This window comes from Xiphias gladius, chromosome 17 (genome assembly GCF_016859285.1).
Source record: "Xiphias gladius isolate SHS-SW01 ecotype Sanya breed wild chromosome 17, ASM1685928v1, whole genome shotgun sequence".
Lineage (NCBI taxonomy): Eukaryota > Metazoa > Chordata > Actinopteri > Istiophoriformes > Xiphiidae > Xiphias > Xiphias gladius.
Window position 1 is genome coordinate 14,399,760 of NC_053416.1, and position 23,757 is coordinate 14,423,516.

The 23,757-nt window shown below is 40.7% G+C and overlaps 1 protein-coding gene across 2 annotated transcripts in view; it reads left to right on the top strand.

Moving 5' to 3' along the window:
• ppm1e (protein phosphatase, Mg2+/Mn2+ dependent, 1E) overlaps positions 1-23,164 on the top strand; it is a 51,326-nt gene extending 28,162 nt beyond the window's left edge. Inside the window, exons 2-8 of one of the 2 annotated variants that reach the window (XM_040149945.1) lie at positions 8,532-8,653; positions 10,700-10,899; positions 11,420-11,608; positions 12,957-13,100; positions 14,496-14,589; positions 14,945-15,883; positions 23,116-23,164. In XM_040149945.1, coding sequence (XP_040005879.1) covers positions 8,532-8,653; positions 10,700-10,899; positions 11,420-11,608; positions 12,957-13,100; positions 14,496-14,589; positions 14,945-15,879 — 1,684 coding nt within the window. In that variant the 3' untranslated portion in view covers positions 15,880-15,883; positions 23,116-23,164. Of the gene's footprint in view, positions 1-8,531; positions 8,654-10,699; positions 10,900-11,419; positions 11,609-12,956; positions 13,101-14,495; positions 14,590-14,944; positions 23,065-23,115 lie in introns of those variants that run through there. The other variant, XM_040149944.1, reaches the window with a different exon arrangement.
• The last annotated feature ends 593 nt before the right edge of the window (positions 23,165-23,757 follow it).

Consider the following 23,757-nt stretch of genomic DNA (forward strand, 5'->3'; position numbering starts at 1 on the left):
ATCCGCTAACACATACACCCAGAGCTCTCCAGTTTTATCACTGCGAGCAGCCTGTCAAAGCTCCCTGCGTGATTGTAGCTAAACACAGCCGCAGCGGAGACCACACAAGAGAACAAAAGCAACACCAGACTGTGGTAAGGACCACGGGAGAAGGCAGTAATCACCGCTGACTCAAGCACACTGCCATATTCAACTCCAAACTTTATCAACAGTCAAGGCTGTGTAGCTGGGGCAAATTTTTCAACCGAGGTCCACCAGCAGGCGAGGGGGTTATGTTGTGAGAATCAGGTGGAAAATATTACAAGTAGAGCTGAAACCCATAGTCAAATCGAAAATTGATCATCAACTATTCTGACAACTGACTAAAGTTAATTTTTAAGCAAATATTCAAGCATGCTCAGATGTTAGTCTCACCAGTGTCAGGATTTTAGGCTTTTCTCTGTTATATCATATCATTATGTATCTTATATATCTGCTTTCGGTTTTGGACTGAAACAAGACATTTGAAGACGTCAAGAGGTGTTTCTAGCGTTTTGTGCACCCCATTTACACACAAAGGTGGGAGAATACAAGTAACACTAGTAATGCAGTCCAGCACAACAGCTCTACTAATTAAAGTCTCAATAATACACATATAATTAAATGAATACCTCTTTGCGATTGTCAATCAAAACTGAATCTTATTATCTTTGTAAAGGTAGAAATTATGGCTAAAATGTTGTATTGGATTGCATCAGATTTTACAGGAGTATCTCATATATAACATATTAAGTGGCCACTGAGTGTAAATAGCCAGAGGTACAGTATGTGCTTCTAATACAGCTTAGAAGAGGACTCAAACTGACAAGGCAGGGAAGTTAAAATACAATATTTAGGCAAGAATTCCATGCATTTTATAGCTCTTTTGTTTTCTGATTTTTTTTTTTACAAAGTGGAATGTCCAAATGAGAGAGAGAGAAAAACTTTGAGACTGGCTTTTTGCTGAGGCATCTTTCTTATGATTGAAAAACTTGCCAAGAATAATGTAAAGATTTACAATGAATTGCTGTTTGGAGGTATTCAGAGAGAAGTGGGATATAATTTTTCTGACAAGTATTTTTCCAGATTCCTCAGTATGTGGGCTACGTAATGACTAAGTGTTCTATAGACTCAGTTACCAAAACTTTTTATCTGTTTTTGTCTGCACCGACCTTCCAGAGTTTTGGCTGGTAACCCTGCAGCTGGTAGTGGTTCCCTTACATTATCCACATTACTCTGCCCTGTCTGTCTGGGTTTGGGCATAGTTAGGTTATGATTAGGCGTAGCAGAGGTAACTGGTTGAGGTTAGGGATATGTTTGGGCTCAGGTTAAGGTAAGAAGAAACACAAATCAAGGGGGAAAGAGACTCCAACACAACATCGGCATGCCCCCACTCCACTGAGAACATCTTATGTAACTGCACTTTGTGCCTTTATTCACTAAAGTATTCTTTTTCTTTAGTTGGATCTCCACTACTTCCACAGAGTGGTCACTAGTCTTCCTGGGATCCACACAAAACAACAAGAATGAAAACAAACAGCAATTTTAAATCTCACAGAATCAATAAAACAAGAAAAGGCAAAATAAGCCAAAAATTATAAATCTGTAAATAAGTGAAATAACTCTACATATGAAAAGGAAGACAATAGGAATTTAGAATGAAAACAAAAAGCAAAATGGTCAAAACAAATAATAACAAAAAGTAAAAAGAAAAAGGTTACAAAACAACAATAACTACAAGTAAGATCTGTGTGAGATTTATCAAGTTTTGTTTTAGTCACTTTTTGAAAGAAAGAAAAAATATATAAAAATAGGATGTGAATAACCCCATGGCCCTTACTTTTAGCGCCTATAAGAGCTGCAGAAGACTCGTTTGTATCATCCTGATCGATTGGCAGTCCCTGGCCTTTTAACCCGACAATAACAGCAGATCCGCTGGCTACTTCAGATACTGTTTTCCCTTGGTGTCTGCTTCGCATACCTAGTAGTTTATTTCTTTGCTCTCTTCACTAGAGCAGCAGTGTGAACAACAACATATGCTCCAGGTAACAAGACGTTTAGATTTCACAGATTTAAAATGTAAAGTATTTAACATCATACACACATAGACTATAGCTTTAAAAAAGGAAAAGAAAACATGAGTTTTATAACTTAATACCTGCAGGTAGTATACTGATGTTGCTATAATATACATTGAATATATGCAGTAACCTATATAAACCAATTTTTCCTCTACAAAATGTTGAGGTCACCAGTCATGTGTGGCTGGGGATGGACACAATAAGAGGAACACCTGTATAAGACAATCCAAAGTAGTGGCCTTGTAATAGAGATTACTTCAGCAAAGTGGTTATTGTTCAGTTATTGTTGAGACTGCCAGAGAGGAATTTATTATCCTAATTTTGGGGTCTCTTCTTATGGTGTTGTACCGGATTATTTGAGCTGTATATGTGAGTGTGCACCATATATGTTATTTTCAAATGTTCCATTGAAACATGGATGACTTTTAATTAAAATGAAGAGACAGGCAGAAGAAAAGCCAAAGAACACACTGCAAAATAAAGCACAATAGCATTTAGGTATAGAGCAAATGCTGTGTGAAAGAAGCATGTCTTTTACTTCACTGTAAATTAACGGTTTTGACGACCAGTCTAACCAGTCGAACCAGTGCCGGTTATTTATCCGGTCAGTCGTGTTGTTACAGTGTGATGGTGTGAACTGAGATTAAGCTGTCCTTTAATCCTCCTCCGCTCCACATGACCTCACTCTGATGCACGAGCCACCGGGAGCTGTCATTGGTGCACCGTGCGTTCTCCTGTGTGACCTGAGAGCCAATCAGAGCTCCTCAGCGCGGCATCCACCCCCACCAGGCTGCCAGTGGTGGAACCAGTGAGGAGAAGAGAGAGAGAAAGGGGGGGGGGGGGGGGTGTAGTGGGTTTCTATGAATGGAAACATGGAGGAGAGAACACTGGTGATGAAGAAACCCAAATACTGACAGATAGGCCCTCCCCACCTCTCACCTCCTGGTCTTATCTCCTTTCTCTGTCTTTATTTCTCCTTTTATCTGTTGTACACTCTCAGCTGTCCCACATCTCTGTTCCTTTTCATTGCCTGCATTATAATCTAGTAAACAGTGGTGGAAAGTAACTAAGTAGATTTACTCAAGTATTGTACTTGAGTAAAATTTTGAGATACTTGTACTTTACTTGAGTACATCCACTCTGCTACATTTAAGATGGGAATGTAAATATTGTACTTTTTACTCCACATTTATCTGAGACATGAGATAGGGCTGCTACTTACTTCGTGGATTAAGATTTTGCATTAAAAACATATACTGTGCTGATAAAATACAACACACTATTACAACAACTAACTGTATATAAAATAGTGAAAACTAAGTCCACCTGGACCAGCTTCAACAGTAAAATGCTGCATACACATTGATGCATCCGAATGAACAATCTAATAATGTCAGATATGATAATGTGTCTGTCACAGGGACCATTTGACTGCAGAATGATTTATACTTTGATACTTTAAGTATATTTTGTTGATAATACTTCTGTATTTTGGTTTAAGTTGGATTTTGAATGCAGGAATTTTACTTGTAATGGAGTAGTTTTACATTGTTGTATAAAATTAAAAAAAAAAAAACCCTCCTACATACAACTAGCTTAAATATATTGCCCTGTGCAAATATTGCACATTGGTTACAATGTCTATGTTTCTGTTCATAGGGGTTTTCTGCAGAGGTCAAGCCATAAAAAAATCTGACTAAGTAACTAAAGAAATTGTTCAGATGGGCTTTAGGAAGAATATATCAACATGATGCTTTTGTACACACATGCTCTCTTATGAAATCACAACATGTTTGCGCTGACTGGACTGTCCGGCAAACAGAAATGCCATAAGACAATATCGTACTTACAGTACTGTCATCCAACAAGGCAAGGCAAATTTATCTGTAAAGCATCTTTCAGCAACAAGGGCAGAGTATTTTACACAAGACATAAGGGCATTAAGAAAAAAGATATAAGAAACCCAAGGCAAAATAAAAAGACATAAATGGGATTGAGGAGGATAAAAAGAAATTAAAATAGAAGATTAAAATAAGATAAAATATAATAAAACAGATTAAAAAGTAGATTGAAAATTACAGTAGGTACAGTGCAGTGCAACATAAGAAATAAAAAGTCCCATAATAAATAAATAAAATCCAGTGGCAAACAGAAATATTTGGAGTCCTGATTTAAATGAACAGAGAGGTTTAGCAGATCTCAAGTTTTCTGAGAGTTTGTTCCAGATAGGTGGCGCATTAAAAAACCAAGTGCTGCTTCTCTATGTTAAGTTTTGACAGTAAGCACCTGTCCCAGACGATCTGAGGTCTGGACGGTGCAGAGCGGAGCAGCAGACCTGAAATGTATTTTGGCCCTAAACCTAAGGGATAGATTAAAGCAATACTCGCATACCAACACTGTATGTACATTGAAATGGTTTGTCTGTTCAAACTGACTGAAGAGATCCCTTCCTTATGCGATTCCAGTGTATGAGATGGGGCACAAAATCCACAAAAGATGAACTGAAACTAATATGAGACTCTGGCCGAATAGATACAGGGTCGTGCTGTGATGTGATGATTAAATTCATGCAATGATTTTGCAAACAGATTTGTTACATAATTTGTCTTGACAGAGTCTGTTAAGAAGTAGATAAAGACATTTCACCAATATAGCTGCCACATTTTAAGGGAGAGGTTTACACAGGAGGCTACTATGGTTACTGCTTTATGGGGCCGTGCTTTAACTACTCTGTTCCTGATGCTTCCAGGCCTTGACCCAGTTTGAGAACAAAATCAAGGACCTGATGAAAAAGTAGTTTCTAAGGGCGGAGAGGAATTACAAGACTGGATGCACATATTCCTGGTCCAGATAACCCTAAATATGATTATGAACGGAAACCAAAAGCCATCAGTGGGTGTAGTTTAAAAAATTAGATTTAAGGCAGGCAACAAGAGTAATCCTAATATACTGCTACAAGCCATTTGGACCATTCCTATTTTTCTAACCAGAGACTTTCCACCTTTAAAATCAACAAAAAGCAGATTTCCAACTAACTACACCACACAACAAGGTGCACTAAAATGAGTCAGAAAAAAACAAGTAATGACCACCCGCTGACCTGAAGCCCACTTCATAAAAGCGGTTTTTGTGAGCACTGCTTGCACGCAGATCACAAATGGTAACGGCATCCTGTTTAACAAATGATTGTCACTTACAAGTTGCAGATTATTTAAAAGTTCTACATGACTCTGGCATGTTCAGTGTTTCTTTTGATTAGTGAAACATGTCAAAATGATCTCAAAAAGAAATTATCTCGTGGCAAATTGCCACTTGCATGGCATTGGTAAAACGGGCCCCAGATCTAATTCAAAAAAAGAATCTGCTCTGTCCCTTCCTGAAGACAGCCTCTGTGTTGCATTTCCAGTCCAGTTGAAGTGGACTTCAATATATCTGTATCCCTCCTCCATTTCCACCTCCTCTCCGAGAACGGAAATGGTGTTTAACTTAGTCCTGGTCCTCAACAATCCACAACAATCTGCTCGGTCTTGTCCACACTTGTTGTTGTTGTTGCCACACTACACCACGTAGCGGTCCACCAGGTCTCCACCGCTGACACACGCCACAACCACGGAGTCGTCTGAAAACCTCTGCAGCTGACAGGACTCAAGCCAGAGGTGCAGGGGGTGAAGAGGAAAGGTGAGAGGGCTGTCCCTTGAGGCGCTCTTGTGCTGCTAAACACCTGTTCAGTCACACATCCCAGCAGTCGCACAAACTGTGGCCTGTCTGAGTGTCAAGTCAGTCAGCACTCCAGGGTGCTGTGGAGGCGTCTACCTGCATCTTCTGGAACTCACAGCAGGATGGGCTGGATTGTGTGAAAGGCACTACAGAGATCAAAGAAAACATGATTGGCACATTTGTTGCCAAAGGAAATATAATGTGCTTCCCAGAAAAGCCAAGATTATCAGCATTATGTAGGTCTACAAATGCCTACATGGTGAACTACAAAAAAAAAAGTACACATAAAATGCCATAAGAAAAACAAAACAAGTAATCATATATGCAGGAAAAACAGAAAGATTTTACTCTGTTTTGTGTGTATATTGTTGTGCGAAATTATAATTAGGGCGTTACAAAATTCTGTAAAAGTCTATGTGAATTCAGCTGAGACTTTTATTTTGAAGGTTGCAGAATAAAACATACCTTTGCTGTGCTTCCTAAAACGTTCGCAATTTATTTTTAGTCGAATAAATATGTTTTCATGTACAATCTCAATGCTTTTCTAAAAACAGGGATATTCTGTGTTTTAACAGAAAGTTTAGCAATTGTATTATTTTATGAACTTGCACTTTAGCTAGCTTTACATCCTCTTTTTATGATTCTTCTGTGTCGGCGACAGCTTAGGCCTGAGGCATTATGTTTGTCTGTCCATCCGTCCACCTGTCCGTCCCATTCTCATGAACGAGGTATCTCAGGAACACCTGGAGGGAATTTCATTACATCTGGCACAAACGTCCACTTGGACTCATGGATGAACTGATTAGATTTTGGTGGTCAAAGGTCACAATGACCTCACAAAACACATTTGTGGCCGTAACTCAAGGATTCCTACGCTAATTATGATAAAATACACTTAATATCTTTTAATAAATTCCTTCAAAGTCTTGAGTACATACTGTATATATCTGTATATACTGTATATATAAAGACATGGATGTAAACTGCAACTTGACTGAATTGCGGAAGCATACAACTGCGAAGTGGTAATTTTTAATCCATGGATCCAAGTTTGTAATTTTAGAAATGAACCAGCCTTTGGATCATACATTAAAATGAGCTAACGTAGCTGCCTTAGTCAGTTAGAGTGGAACCCATGCAATTTAACATAAAAGCCACAGAAGTGCTTTTACACTTAATACACAATATTTAATTGTAGAATATGTCCCTTTGTTGTACTCAGCCAACCCTACTTAATTTATTTGGGTAGATTAAACAGTGTAATAACTGTTTCAAGTGTGCAGCATCATACTATCCATCATGTTATTGTTGCACTGTACATTTCAGAGTATATCTTTCAGGATTCAGCTGCCACACAGCTACATTTTAAATTAATACGAACCCGTATGGGCTACATGTGTGGTTGTATGAATTAAAATATTTTTTAAAAGTCCAGAAAGATAGTATTTTGTTCTGTGGGTAAATCTTGTCGCATATGATATGTATCAAGAATAAAGGACTGGACTGGCTGCAGATTATCAGATCATATTTGTCCAGGACAGACAGGAATAAATAATTTGATAGTTCTTTTAATTATACTTCTCCACAGGACTACAGAAAGCTTTGGCCCTCACTCCTGAATTAAGAAGCCATTAAGCTAACATCAGTTCAGTTCAGGTTTATTTTCAACTTAATTTGAGTGTGATGGAGAGCATCCAGAAGTTGGGTTACCATGGTTACCTGCATCTGGAGGTGGCCTAGTTATCTAAGTGACTCATGTACAGCAGGCCTTCAGTCCTTCAAACGACCCCCTCTTCCTCCTCCTCCTCCTCCTCCTCCCCCTCCTCCTCCTCTGCCTCCCCCTCCTGCTCCCTAACTCACCATAACCTTAAGAGGAGACACACCTCCTCTGGCACAGATGCACACACAGCTCTGGCCTGATGTAGCGATCCACCGCTGCACTCAAACAGAGCTGTTATATCATTTTAACACTTTGGTCAAGGCAAATACTCTTAAAAACTGGTCATATATGTTCTGGTATGAATTTTTAGCCATGCCAGCAGTATCGCTCTAGGGATGGTGACATCATTTCTTCAGTTGTTCGGTTCGGACTTAGATAGCTCGACAACTATTGGATGGATTGCCTATAATTTTGCACAGATATCCATGGTTTCCAGAAGATAAAGCATACTGACTTTGGGCATCCTCTAATTTTTTATTTAGCACCACCAGCTGGTCAAAGTTTTCACTTGTTCAGTGAAATGTCTCAAAATTTTGTACAGACATTTGTGGTTTCCAGATGATGTATCCTGATGACTTTAGTGATCCCTTGACTTTGATTCACATTTGTGGTTTTTAGGGAAACGTCTTGACTACTTCTTGATGGATTGCCATGAAATTTGGCTCACATGTTCATTTCTCCTTCAGGAAGAATTGTAATAACTTTGCTGTCCCCCTGACTTTTCATCTAGCGCCATCATCAGGTCAAAATTTTAATTTGTATATAAATTGGTTTATGGCCAAATACCTTTGCATATATATAAAGATAGCAAAACCATGAGTCAACATGCCGGAGGTCCATTGAGCATCTTGATACTGTTGACTGACTAAAACAGATCCAGTCCACTTCTAAACTGGTCAAATAACAGAAGACACTGTTGATCTCCACAGCAGATAATTGTAATATGATTTTAGTTTCTGAACCATTGATAACTGTGTTGTCTCTCCTCACCACAGTAACTGCCCATGCTCCCTGGCTGCAGCCCTGGCCAGAGCCACAGCTGACAGCATCCTACAGACTGACCTCTCCATCCACCACCTCAATAAGACTGTGGAAGATGGAGCTGACCCACTACCACGTGAGTCCTCGGGAGGGCCCACGAGACCGCTCTCTCTCTCACATACACACACACACACACACACACACACATATAGAGGTACAGACAAATTAGGTCTCTCTCTCACTTCATCCCACACACATACACAGACATGTACCCACCAGGGCTTTGTCCCAATTCTCCCCCGCAAAGCTGCATTAAGTGGTATTTGACCGCAAGAGGGCAGAAAGTAGACTCCAAAGCATACTGACAGCTATAAGCCAGGATTTACTACATCCACCATTGGCCAGTGGAGTTTTTGGGGCACCAAATGTGTATTAATTCACTGCTGCTTATCCCCAACAAATTTACTTAATTTACTCCTGTTTGAGTAACATTTGCCAAAATCTACATTTCATTTTTACCAATAAAACTATGTATTTGGCACCTGTTTGTAAAGATTTATGTGTTAATTTGTAATCAATGGGCTTTGGGCTGAGTGCCACAGACAGGGAAAGGAAGTTAGAAAGTACTGATAGAATGACTAATTCATTTTTGGTTTTGGTTTTCTCATGGGATTTGTGAACAATAACAGAAAATATAGAATATTGCCTGTCTTATCCATTAAGATCAGCCAGTACTCCATACTTATTCACCATTTAACCAAGATTTCCAAGTAGTTTTGCAACATTTTAATTTTGATCGACTTGCATTGAAGCTCAAACTGTTCCACACCTCGCTGTGTGTGCTTCCTCAAAGTTAGAACTTCTTGTATTGTGTACGAGTTGATCCCGCCCTGTTTGATATGGTTTCACCACCCTCTACTTTTTTTTTTTCTTCAGCTATTTGCAAGGTGTTATGGATAGCCCTTGATGCCAGATGCAGTGCTGAAACATCTCCATTTGGAGGATGAGGGAGGAGGGGCTGAACAGCCAGTTCACATAGCGAAGTTTAGTACTGGGACAGTGTTTGACGTGCACGTACTTTTAGAGGGGACGGGTGAGGGTGAAGGAATTAAATGGGACACTTTATCTCTGTGTTTATGTCTGTGTTTTTCACCCTCTTTCTCTATCTCACTGATACCATTTTTCGGGAGAGCGGAGTGAGAGAGAGTACAAAGGCAAAGACAGGATAGACTATTATACCTGCAGCTAATATTAGTAGGTCAAGCCCATGTACCCACAGTCTGTGTCTTGGTTATTACTGAGAGCTGAAGAAGCCTTGATGCCACCTCAGGGCTCAGCTCTGCTCCACTCACTTATTTAACTCAGTGCAATATCTCAATGAGAGTTTTTTTTTTCTGCCTTTCTGAAAAAGTAAACCACATCCTTGGGGCTTTTACTATCCACAACAGCATAATTTCCACTGGGGATGAGGACTTTTCACAAATAGATTTTTGACACAGCAGAAAAATTAAACTAAAACTTTAACATAACTATTTTGCAGTGTGCTCGCAGCAGGTAAAGTCCAAGTAAAATTAAATTTACATTCTTTTTTTTTTGTCCGTTACAACATATACATATCTGCCCTGCATCTCTCTGTGGTTATTTTTTTTTATTTTGGTGGTTGTTTTATGTCCCTTTTTGGTCATTTTGTGGTCATTTGCACCTCTCTGTGGTTGTTATATGTCCCTTTTGGGTCGTTTTGTGTCTCTTTTTGCATCTGAGTTTCTCGTTTTTTTCCGGACAGACAACAACTACAATCCTTTAGAAAGGAGCAAGGTACAAAGTTCTCAGAGACACCTTTCAAGCGTACATGGGGCGTGTTTGATGTTCAAAACATAGATTTTTGTGTTCCCTTAAACTCACAAACTCTCAAAACTGGAGTTCTGAAGCTAGCTTACTGGCAGGGAAGCGCTTATGCCCTCTACTGGTCAGCCGCCACTGGAAACCATACTGAATAGCAACATAAGCAAACCAAAAAAGGTGACCGAAATGATATGACTTAGTTAGCATAAATACAATAAAGTTGCACGTAGACCAACTGATTCTTTGTGTTTGTGTTTGTGTGTGTGTGTGTGTGTGTGTGTGTGTGTGTGTGTGTGTGTGTGTGTGTGTGTGTGTGTGTGTGTGTGTGTGTGTATTTTAGAAATCGAGTCTGTGAAGCTGGCCCGGCTAGTGTTTAATAGACTGTTTGAGATGTGCTGCCTTTGGCTGAAGGAGCTGCCCTTCCGCCGCCGTCCACAGCCATACTATGAAACTTCCATCCACGCCATCAAGAACATGAGGCGCAAGATGGAGGACAAACATGTCATCATCCCTGACTTCAACACTCTCTTCAATGTTCAGGTAGACACAGCTTCCAAACACCCCATGTCATGCAAAAGCAGATCATTATAGGACCATGGTGAAACCACCATGGTGGCGACTAACACTTTGAATCTCTATTCCAAGTATGGTGGTTGGACTTTTGATGGTTTCTCAGATTCTGATAGTTTTAGGGTAGTGTTGTAATAATAATAGCAATAAGAACAAAAATAAAAATGTTTCAGTGCTTGGTCATGATGTTATGGCTAATCTTTTTTCTAGTAGTTTCTTTAACTCAGTGCTACAAACAATGTTGGTCCATTGGTCTGTGTGAAAAGTTGTCAAGTGTCCTGACCCCAGTCTACCTACCTGCAGGTCGAGTTGTATGTATATTTGTATTTGTTGAGACAGAAGAATTTTTGTACATAGATAAAACTATACTAATACATTAAAGCCACCGTTTTAAATTCAACAACTATTATGCTAGTTTTGATGCAAGGAGCTGTTAAATTCATAATGTCCTGTTCACTGTCTCCACTGACTGACTTGTATTGTCTCTTAGGATCAGGAAGAACAGGCTTTCTTCGCTGTGTTTGATGGTCATGGCGGTGTGGATGCTGCCATTTATGCTGCCAATCACCTCCACGTCAACTTAGTTCATCAGGAATCCTTCAGCCAGGACCCCAGTGAGGCGCTCTGCAGAGCCTTCAAACTCACTGATGAACGCTTTGTGAAGAAGGCCTCACGAGAGGTAACCACATCTGCAAAGAGCCAAACTCTTTATTTTTATTAACAAATACAGTACTGACTAGTGTAAACCTATGGATGATGCAAAGTGGAAACCTGTCATGTTACCTGAATTGAATTTGTTTACTAACATATACTAACACAACTAGTACTACTATTATTACTGCTACAACCACCACTTCTACTGCCATAGTACTACTACCACTACTATACTATGCACCTTCTCTTGAGGCAGCAACTCACTCCCCAACCCGAAGGGAGCAACCGAATATTTTCTAGCAGAGAACCACAGCCTCAGACTTGGAGGTGCTGACTCTCAACCCAGCCGCTTCACACTCAGCTGCAAACCCAGTGCATGCCGGAGCCCACTGCAAAAAGCAATAAAGCCATTTTGATGCCCCCAAACTGGACACTTCCCTCTCCATGGCTGTGCCTTGAGATTCTGTCCATGAAAATCTCAGATAATATAGGTGACAAGTGAAAACCCTGATGGAAGCCAACATCAACTAGAAACTTGTTCAACTTCCTGCCGAGAATATGGAAACAGCTCTCACTATGGTTATATAAGGACCGGATGGCTCGTAGTAATGGCCCCAGGACCCCATACTCCCACAGTACTCCTAACAAGACCCCCCAAAGGGACTTGGTTGTAAGCCTACTCCACAAAACAAAACACATGTCGACTGGATTAGCAAACTCCCATGACCCCTCCATTACCCTTGCAGTGGTAAAGAGTTGGTCCACTGTTCCATGCACAGGACGGAATTTGCATTGCTCCTCCTGGATCCAAGATTCCACAATCAGTTGGAAGCTCCTTTCCAGCACCCTGGCATTAAGCTTTCCCAGGGAGGCTGAGCAGTGTGATACCCCAATAATTAAAGTAAACCCTCCGGTCCCCTTTTTTCAAATATGGAAACAATCACCCCGGTCTGCCAGTCCACATTTACTGTCCCCAACCTCCACTTGACATTGAAGAGGCATGTCAACCAAGATTGCCCCACATGTGCCCCGCTACTCTCTTCACCTGCATGTCCAACACATAGGACCTCAGACCCGATGAGATGACCACAAAGTCAATCATCAATTTTAGGTCTTGGGTTCAACCCATCCAGTTTTCTCCATTGTCCAGCATACTCACACATTTAAAGCCCGTTTCCTCATTATTAAGGCTTGAGTTGCAGATTGGATGACTAGAATATATCTTCGACTAGTCATGACAAATTTTCGGCTTGTCTTTTAAACTGATGACCCTGATCGATCAAAACAGGGACACCGTTCCAGTATGAAGTAATGGTGTTGCAGCTGCTGCTTGCTGTGAGCTGAATGCTGTAACATGCGTCTGTGTTTGACAGCACCTGCGTTGTGGTACAACAGGCGTGGTGACGTTCCTGCGGGGCCAAACATTGCACGTGGCCTGGCTGGGAGACTCTCAGGTCATCCTGGTCAGGAGAGGACAGGTTGTGGAGCTGATGAAACCACATAAACCAGACAGAGAGGTAACCATTTATACATGCACACACATCTTCTCACACCATTAGGCACAAATCTATCAACTCCACTGTATGCATTCTTGATTGCGATGAAGAACCGTAGCTTAAAGTGGTGAATCTTAGTGGTTAGTTACAATTTTTACAACATGCATTTGCACAGTCGTTTGTATTGCAGTTTAACTTTTTAACCGAGTATTGAAATATTGGCTAATTTGAAAGTTAAAAAAACAACCTAAATCAGAAATGCATAACCACCATTGTATGTGATTCAATACAATACAGTGCTGAACTTAGTAATACAGTACCTTAAATGAAATTATGTTTTTGTATGGACTTAATTTTATATTATGTTAAGAGGGTGTACTTTGTTGGACTGCCATATTCACCCACCTTGTTTATATATTGAATGCAGAGGAGCCAAAATATTAAAAACACTTTACAATATAATCCAGTTTGATACAACAGCTACACAGTTACAGGCTCAAAATTACAACAGACTTGAATTGACAACTTTTGGTGAAAAAAAAAAGGAAAAAAAACATAATTTCTTATTTTTTTCCAAACGGCTCAGTCATGTTTAAATCCAGTGACTTTCCCTGCACATCAGGTTGTTCATCATTTTTGGATATTGAAAATATTTTCTCATCCCCAAGCAGCCATTTAAAATGTGAGTTTTTTCTATAAATTTAACTACAGGCTTGAATTTGTGGTCTGCATAGTTTTAAACAACATAAACTTATATCAAACATAATCACAAACTTCTGTTGTTTCTAAATGAAGAGAATCATATTTTTGTTGGTTCAGGCCTCCCAAGGTTCTTTTTTTAACCAGCCATTCAGAGAAGAGTCAACTTCTGAGTAATTTTGCCTGGTTTTCTATAGAAAGAATCACACATTAATGGTATACTTGAGACTTACCAAATTCAGAGATTTGCTTATCCATTTTACTTATATACTTCAAAACACTGTCTACAACCACTTCCCTTTTGCTAATGTGTTCATGCAAATTCTACATTGCAAGAAATATTTCAAGTTTCATTTTTTTCAAGACACATTCAAAGCCAAAAAAAGTTTGACAACATTATTTTTCCAAATCTTTTTCCTACTGCAAACATGGAAGAACACATTCTTCATCATTTTGTCCTGGCATGAGCATTCACTCTACATTTTCAGTAGAAAATCTGTAGTGTTGTCTAACCAAAAACACCAACCGTATAAATATATTTTCATAAGAGTGTCATTGGGTGGACTATCATTTGAAGTGCACAACACAGGGTCTTAAAGCATTGTACTGGGTCATTTGCGGCAGGTAATGGCCTGATCAGATTGTTATGTACCATGTGACAGTCATCTCCATTATGACCAGCCACTAAAGCCAGTTGTGCTTCGTGTCTCTCTTCAGGATGAGAAGCAGAGGATCGAGGCTCTGGGAGGCTGTGTGATCTGGTTCGGCACATGGAGGGTTAATGGCAGTCTGTCTGTATCCAGAGCAATAGGTGAACTATTAGCTCAGTCAGACAATCTGTATACTACATGTAGTATATTCATACACTAGACTGTGATGTGTTTTTTCTAAGCTTGTTTTGACGTTTTCACTCCAAAAAAATTAATTGAAATAAAAATAATCAAGATGGTAAATATCAAATATCAAAAATATATATAAATATTTAGGCATGTGAAGGTAGTCACTTTGAGAATTTACCATTGTTTACATAAAAAAATCAAGCAGTTATACTGCTGAGTGACCGTCCATTCATTCCATTCAGATCAATTGCAAAGGGCAAACTTTTGCAGTCATGAATGCTGGTATGAGCAGGCCCTAACAGACTAACCTGTAACCCGTCTTGACAGGGGACTCAGAGCACAAACCCTACATCTGTGGTGATGCAGACCATAGTATCTTCCCACTGGATGGTTCAGAAGACTACCTGATTCTGGCCTGTGATGGCTTCTGGGACACAGTGAGTCCAGATGAGGCAGTGCGGGTGGTCAGCGACCACCTCCAGGAGAACGCTGGAGACACCACCATGGTAGCCCACAAGCTGGTGGCCTCTGCCCGGGATGCGGGCTCCAGTGATAATATCACTGTCATAGTGGTCTTCTTGCGGGACCCACGCTCCCCGCCACCCACCAGCACCGAGGACGAGGAGGAGGGTGTGTTGGAGGGAGAGGTCGAGGAGGAGGAGGTAGCAGATGTGGAGGATGAGGAACAGGAAGAGGAGGAGGAGGAAGACGAGGCAGTCAGGGTAGAGCGCGATGGTGATGAGGGAGGCAGCACTGCGGACATCGGGGGGAAGGGTCGCGGAGGCTGGCCCCTGCAACAGTGCTCGGCCCCTGCTGATCTTGGCTATGAAGACCGAACTGACTCGTTCACGGACAGAACTAGCCTCAGCCTGCTGGGGCCATCGCTGGAGGGCCGCATCTCCCTGACCCAGGGCTCACAGCAGCCCTGCTCCGACTTTAGCCCTGACCTCTTCACAGCCTCCCACATCTACCGAGAAGAACGCCCACTGAGGCGCAGGTCCTGTATCCCATTTCAGGAGCCCAGCATCTCTAGCTTCACGGACCCACTCTGGCCCCAGACAACCATGCTGCTGGGCCAGGCAGTGAGGCGAAGCCGCAGGCTTGGTTCTGGCAGTCGCCTATGGGGCCGGAGGTGGCCAGGCAGATCCAGGGAGCTTCTAGGCCTGTTACCATCTGGCCACTTGCTGCCCTACAGGCAGCGCTACTCCAACTGGCAGCCTGGAGTGGCAGTGCCTCGACTGCCCCACGATACCACCATCTGAAGAGGTGACCCAAACCAAACCGCCTCCTTCATTTATTCAGTCCTGCTCCCTTCCCCTCAGCCCACCCACCCACCTCTGCCTTCAACAACACATCTTTCTTTGATAGTAGGTAGTTGTGGCTCCTGCAGTTGTTATGTGATTATTGAGTCTCTGTTGGAGGCTTGGTGCTCTCTGTCCTAAGCCAAAATTTTCCAAACGTAAGCTGGCCCACTGAGCACTAGCCCTGCTCCTTAATACTGTAGGTACAGCGCAAAACAATATTCTCTATTGTGACCACTGATCAGTCAATATGAAGTCAGAACTGGAAACGCAGGTTAATAAAATGTGTTCAGACTGAATGTGAAATGAATCATAGGGGCTGCACCATTGCCTACAAAGTCTGTGAAAAGACTGTAAAGGACAAAAACAGACAGTTTACTGTGCGCATTGCAAAATGTTGCGCTTTCTCTCTACTTCTTGAATGAGGATGAATGAGAAGGTTTAGAGATAATTAAGACAGAACTGGAGTTTCAGCTAAATTTTAAAATCAATCACCTGGACTCTGAGCTGTCATGTGAAACGTACTTTCAGTACGTGTTGTTACCTAGCTGGAGCTTAAGTCCATCTTGTAACAATAGCTCCTCCGTACTAAGTTAGGCAAAGATTTACTTGCATTCAGTCTGAACACTACTTAAATTTTAATTTATATGCTTGGTCGCTCCACACTCTTGGCAGTGTCTTTAGACAGAATTTATGTATTTTGGAGAGGAAAAAAAAGCATTGTAGAAGAAAAGTGTTGCTCTTGGGTACATGCAGCTTGCATTAAGTTTGCAGAAGAAGTAAGAATATAAACTACATGGCCAAAACTATGTGAAGACCTGAACTTTACACCCATATGATGGCTGAACATGCCACTCCAAGAGGAATTAATGAGCTGTTAAAACACCCTCCACTCTTCTTTGAAGGGTTTCTTCAAGATTTTGGAACCTGGCTGCAGGCATTTGCTCCAATTCAGACACAACAGCATTAGCGAGGTCGAAAACTGATGTTAGGTGAAACTAGAGCTGACCGATAGTGGAATTTTTAGGATAGAACTGATATCAATATTTTATAAGATTTAAAAAAACAAAACAATAATGATATATCCTGCATTTTTTAAAAATATACTTTAAACGCAATACTTAAACAGTTTTTGATAAAGTTCTTTAAATTTGGTTATTAAAGAATTAATTTTACAGTTGAAAAATAAACTTGTCAGTAATCCTAGGTGGACAAACTATGTAACAGAGACACTTTTTCTAACGACCTCAAAAAATATTTTTGGTGCTCTGTACGGTGTTTTCGTTACTTACCGGACAGTGTATAATCCACTGCAACAGATATGTCTGCTAAGCTAATATGAACCAAAAATCCTGGCCATGCCATTGAATCGGTCATGCTATAGTTCAAAAAGGAATGAGCCTTCCACAAACTGTTCCCACAAAGTTGAAAGGACACTCTTGTCTAAAGTATCATTGTAGCTGTACAGTAGCATAAAGTTTTCCCTTCATTGGAACCAAAGGGCCTTGACCAAACCTTCAGAAACACTTTGAGTACACAGAATACTTTTGTGTATTACACCATACACATTATTTCTGTATTTGTCTTTGCATCCAAGAAAAAAGACAGCTTTTTAGCCATACCAGCAAAGTGAAAGAGGTTGACTGTGTCATCACTCTGCTTCATTATTTCTCTTTCCATCGATTTCATGTCGCCCAGGTATAAATGCAGGGTGAGGTGACACATATCATCCGTTCATCTTTTGTCTTAAGACAGCTGTCGAGAATGTCAAGCGACTGAGCATTATATTAAGCTCTTCTGGCCCAGTTTGCCGCTTTGTCCTCTCAGCAATGCTTTGGAAAAGTTCATAGAGGAGGCTGGAACAGTTGTTGCTCCTGGATTCTGGGACTGAAGGCACATGATGTTCTGCCCCATCCCATAAAGTCAGTGACCCAGCCATTATCCAGCCACAATTTGTCTACAGATAAAAGCACTTAACAGCGGATTATAAAAGATTACCAGTCACTTACCTGAATACATGCTTCATGTAGTCCAGTACCCCGGATGGGGATATACTCTTGGGATAATGGGGTTTTTGGGGAGGGGAGGGGGATTTAAAAATATATTTTTGCTATAGTCGCTTTTGGGCCATATAATTATTGCAAGTATTTCAAATATTTACCTTTACACAAACCCCACTGAACAGAAGTATTTTCCGGCAAGCTTGATAATTGCACAACCGTTTAATGTTGGGCCAGGATAGTTGAAAGCTACAGAACACGTGCCTTCCATGTGTGTTACTAAAGCCTACTTGCTTTACACATATATTCACTATTTATTAAATTTATGTGTTAATATCAACATTAAGGATCAGTCTAGCTTGTGCTTTCAAAGGAATAGTTTGACACTTTGGGAATATACGCTTATTCACTTTCTTGATGATTTATGCTATGCTAAGCCAATCATCTGCTGGCTGTAGCTTCTTATTTAGCGTACAAACATGAGAGCGGTAATAATCTTCTCATCAAGAAAATGAATAAGCGTATTTCCTAAAATATAATTTAGGATTCATAGTCCTTCGAATAACATGAAGAGAATCTGCCCTTGGTTGCCTCAATATTAATCCCTTTCTGATAAGGCTAATAGCACCCATACCTACTTGGTGAGACTGGTCTATGGAAAGACTTCTGTCACTTTGCCTTAAATGTGTTAACTTTCTATCATATACACACTATAGCATACTCTAACTGTATCTAACCATGCTCAGTAACTGTCAACTAACTATCCCACACATTTATAATGAAAACAACTAGGAAAATCATAAGTAAACCCTGAGCCACATTAAGTTGATAAATCTGATTGTCGGTCACTGTGAAAGTACTAAAAATGTCCCTGTTCCCAGAAACATACTTACACTCCTCACTAAATTTTTAATTTGTTGATGGAGCAACTGAGTTCGCTAAGCCCCACCCCCCTTAGTTGCTGTTGCTTCACCTGTCTGGCTTTCTGTTCTCGCGTAGCACTTAACACTGGTTACAATAAGAGTGGTTGATTTACCACTCCGAATCCATCGTAATTTTTGAAAAAATTGATCCTCGATTTCACACAAAGCGGCCTCTCATTTCTGGCCAGCAAACATTGATTTTCACGGCTGAAAGGACAACTGTTGTTAGCAGATTTTTATCGTATATGGTTGATGTGAGTTGGATGCAGACACATTTTGAAACGCGAATGCATTTAAAGAGTCTTAAATATTCCTCATGATTCTCATTCTAAAAGACTGAGGCTAAAGCTACAAGTCCAAAGCAAGTAAAGAAGTAGCATTGTTTTTGCACTGATGGTAGAGCGAGCCACAGTGTTACATATTTCACAGTATGACAATGGAAAATGGAAAATCAGAAAATTTTTCCCTCTGACACAACCGTGTTTGGGTGCTTAGCTTATGGAAAAACATACGTTCGGTGGGGTGTACCGAACGGTCATTGGGATGCATAAATCATTCCCCAACGTTCTCTAACATTGTAACATCGTCATTCCCAGTTCTGTCGTTGATGCAGTGAATTTCCAAATGTCAGGATTTTAGTGATAACCAGGTTCTGTAAATCGTGCATCCACTTTCCTGGCCCAGTCACTGGCTGATGAAACACACAGCAAAACCGGTGATTTATCCAACAACTGGTACTTGTTTGTTATCCTTGACACGGAGGGTCATCGCCTCCCCTTTCAGTCTTGCTGGTAGATGGAGATTCACCTTGGAGACTCCTGTAACCATCCTGTGGACTGACTTGTGAAGGCCATCAGACTGTCAGTGGAGCAGAATGTACCTCTTGTCCCAGAACGTCAGAGACTCAGTGAACTGGGTCAACATGAGGTGGTGAATTTTTTTTATTTTTTTTTGGGGGGGGGGGGGCACGGGGATTCTTCTTTTCAGGGGCATCTAGCTATGAGGAATGTACTGTTAAGACACTCAACTCAACAAACTAAAGCCACTGGATCCCTTTGTGGAAGTATCACTACAGCTGTCCCTAGAAGTATTGGTTGATATCTGAAGAAGATGGTAGAAGTACCAGAAAAAAATGGAAAACACAACCAATTCAACTGTTCACTTGGGCATGGATGTGTATGTATATTATTAGTACTAATTGTGAGTTGAGCGAGTGCTAGAGGAGTGTACATATAAGAATTCTGTCTCGTAAATCAGTGGTTTTAATCCATGCTCCACAAGGCCCAACAGATGGCTCAGCTACTGACTTTAAACAGTCAGATGTTGGACTGTCAAAATCTCCTACCACCAGACTTAGGTGGAAGCGAGGATGTGATTTTGTTGAACAGCCTGAGGGGCATCAGTCTATAAACTCAGCCTCTGACTTCAAGAGGTGCTAAAGTATATTAAGTGTTGAACCAGTCTGGCTTTCACTGGAGAGTTGTAGTGTCCTATCGTGGCTTAGCTGCTTTTTCACTCTGCTTTCTCACCCTGACATGGATAAAAATCTCTGGAAAACATACATAAAGATGTTAATTATCCACATAAAATACTGTAACTCCAATCTGCAGCTTTGACTTAAATTTTTTTGTCAGTATCAGCCTTAAAAGACATCTTGCCTATCAGATTGTATCAGTAGTTTGTAGGTTTTAATTCCAACTCTGCTGGTGTTAGATGATTAGTAAGGCGCTGATTAGAGATGAGGAACACAAGTAAACTGAGCTGCTGTGGAGTTTCCTCACTTAGAGCGACTGTCAAGTCATTTAGATCACAGGTTAGATCTTTTACAAGGATCGCAAAGGGCAGTACACTCTGGAGAAGCAGAGGTGCCACCATGAGACCAAAAGTTTTAATCAGGATCTTGTTATAATGACAAAGATATCTAAACTGACATCAGGAGTCTCTATGTATCCTTCTAAATAAAAGGAGTGTGCAGTTAAATTTATTCCACTTATAACTGGAATAAAAGTTCAATCAAATCAAAAAATCCAACTCTTTGGTTTAAAGCTGTTGTAGTCCCATTAAAGGATGGAAATTTGTCACGTCAAAACTCGTTTCAGTTACTCTCTATTTACTTTCTGCACTTCTGTGAGTTAAGTCAAAGATGTTTTGATGAATTCACAGATGCGCCACTCTCTCTTTTTTTCTTCACCAAAAAATGACAGCAGTAGTTGTTCAGTCACTTAAAACAACCTATGTTGCTCTTTTCCAGACTAGCCACCTCCTGTGGGCATGTGAATAACGACTGCTTTCTCTGAGAAGCAAAGGTTAAAGAAGCATGATGTTGTTAGAGTGTCATAAAACCTCAGAGAGAGGTCAAGGTAGACTGTTTAGAGCCAGAATTTGACACTGGAGACCACCGGCCTCTGACTGTTTGACTTATCACAGGATAAGTGGCAATTTGACCTGGTAGGGGAAATAGACTCAAAGGTCACAGGGTCACCAAAATAATTAAAATCCATCCTCCGAGGACCATGAATTTCTGTACCAGGTTTCGTGGCAATCCCTGCAATAGCTGTTGAGATATTTAAGACGAGACCCAAGTGGTGGACCAACCGACCGAAATTGCCATTGACAGACCACAATGCTAGTGTGGCTAAAAGTATCTTTGAGCACTTTGGGCACTCTGTACAAAACTTCTCTCATCATAACAAGATTTTATTTCTCCTTACAAAGAGATTCTTTGTCATGATAACAAGATTCTTGGTCTTTTTTCTTCATTACAAGATCTTTTTTTGTTGTTACAATGAGATGATGTCATCATAACAAAATACGTTTCTCATTTGTTGTGTGTTTGTAACTGGTGGCAGTTCTGTGGTGCCATGGAAAACCGCTCTGGATGGACCGATACCTAAGGCACGTTGTACTTGTGGCCTCTCCTCAGAGCAGCTGTGCAGTGCAGCAGTAGATTTTCCTGTCCCCTGTGATTCACTGTTGATTTTTTTCAAATCACTGATGTGGTTTCACAGCAGGTCTTAAGTGTTGATATGAAGCTCAGCGCTGCACTATCTGCGCTCTGAAAGGAGAGACGGACCACGACAGTTCTAAGTGACAAGGATTCATGGGTTGCATTCACCAAGACGCTGTGAATTAGTTATACACTGTTAGTCATCACATTGGAAATTGCTAGAAGTCGTCACTGTACGAGCAATAAAAACGTTCACCATTTTTCCTTGTGGTAATTCCTCTACCTAAGCTCGAGAAAACCTCACTGGCTTACGCTCTGCTGCCTGCACTAAAGGTTCCTCTGAGTCGGATGTTTCCCTACCCTGATGATTAAAGCAAGCAGAAGTTCAGCTCTGCTCTCCCATAATCTGTCTAACTATAGGGCCCTCCATGAATCTGCACTGTGTGTCTATGTACACAAAAAAGCTTTTTCTTTTTCTCTGTAAGCAATAATGACGTTGCATTAAAAGGCTCTCTGAGGGTTTGTCTTCTGCTGAAGGATGCAACAAAATGCTAGTTCTGTCAGCCATACTTGAAAGGTCACAGAGCATAAATGCTGAGTTCCCGAATTCAATTTCCCATTCATTTTTCCCATAGAGAATAGGATTATGAGTCATAACCTGCTGCCAGTGGTAAGGTTCACTGAACACACTCCTACACCTCCCGCAAGAAGTCATCAGTCAGTCCGATTTCACCTTCTCCCCGTGAAATATGAGACTTTTCTAGATCACGTCACTAAATGTGTGGCCAGCTAGGTTTTAGTTCAATTGCTAACCTTAAATGATTTTCACAAACATGGAAAAATGAATGTGAAGCTTTTGTCTTTAAAAAGGAGCCTCGATATAGTAGGCAGGACATGTCAGTTGTATTGGCATTCCTCAGCAGTTTGGAACATCTGTGTACATTTGAAAAGGTTGCCTGGAGTTTGGACTTCTTGGACCTATGCACTCTGTTCAAATGTAGGCCAGTGGCAAATGTGGATGGGCGGAGGGGGGGGGTATGATCACTGAGGGCTGTGATTGGTTCAAGCCAGCAGCCCTCTCCTTCTTGTCCTCCAGGCTCGAAGACAAACCCCATGATTGACTCTTATTCAACATGAAGGATAGGTTAACAAAAATAAAAAAAATTTAAAAACGGTATAACACGTTGAGCACCCGTATTATCTGTGTTCCTGTAGTATATAAAAATGTGTATTGTAACTGGTGACTAATTATCATGTATATAAAGATTAGACCAAGTCTTTGGCTGATGCCTTTTCTTTCCTTCGTCAGTTTGGTTTCTCTCCCCAGGTGAGGTCTCTTCTCCTCATTGAGACGACTGCAGCCTTTTGTCTGCTCCTGACATCACTTACCCACATGGGGTAGGTTACAATCATTCGGATGGTCAACACCAAAATAACAACTTTTGATTTGAAAAAGCATTCAGTACTAAATTAAATGACTTACTCATTCCTGAAGGAATAGTTCGACATCACTTATTTGCTTTCTGGCGGAAAGTTCGATGAGAGGATCAACGTCAGTGGTGGAAACTACGTTAACTCAAGTAACGTAATTAGATCAAATTTTGAGGTGCTTGTGCTTTACTTGAGTATGTCAAGTTTAGGCTACTTTATACTTCAACTCCACTACATTTCAGAGGGAAATATTCTTCTTCCCCCACTACATTTATCTGCCAGCTGTAGTTACCAGTTACCTTTCAAATTAAGATTGTATAAAGCATATGATAAGCTTCTAAAATCACAACACAAAACCCCTTCCAAAAAAAAAAAGAGGCAGTGTCTCCTGGGTTCTCCTCACAGGTTTCAGATGTCTGAGTTGTTAGCAGTTCCACTAAAGGCTGATTTTTCCTCTAAACATCTAAGATTGTTTCATTTGAATAAGTGATGGAGACCCAAAGAGGTCAAAATATCCAATATTTCACAATAGATTTAA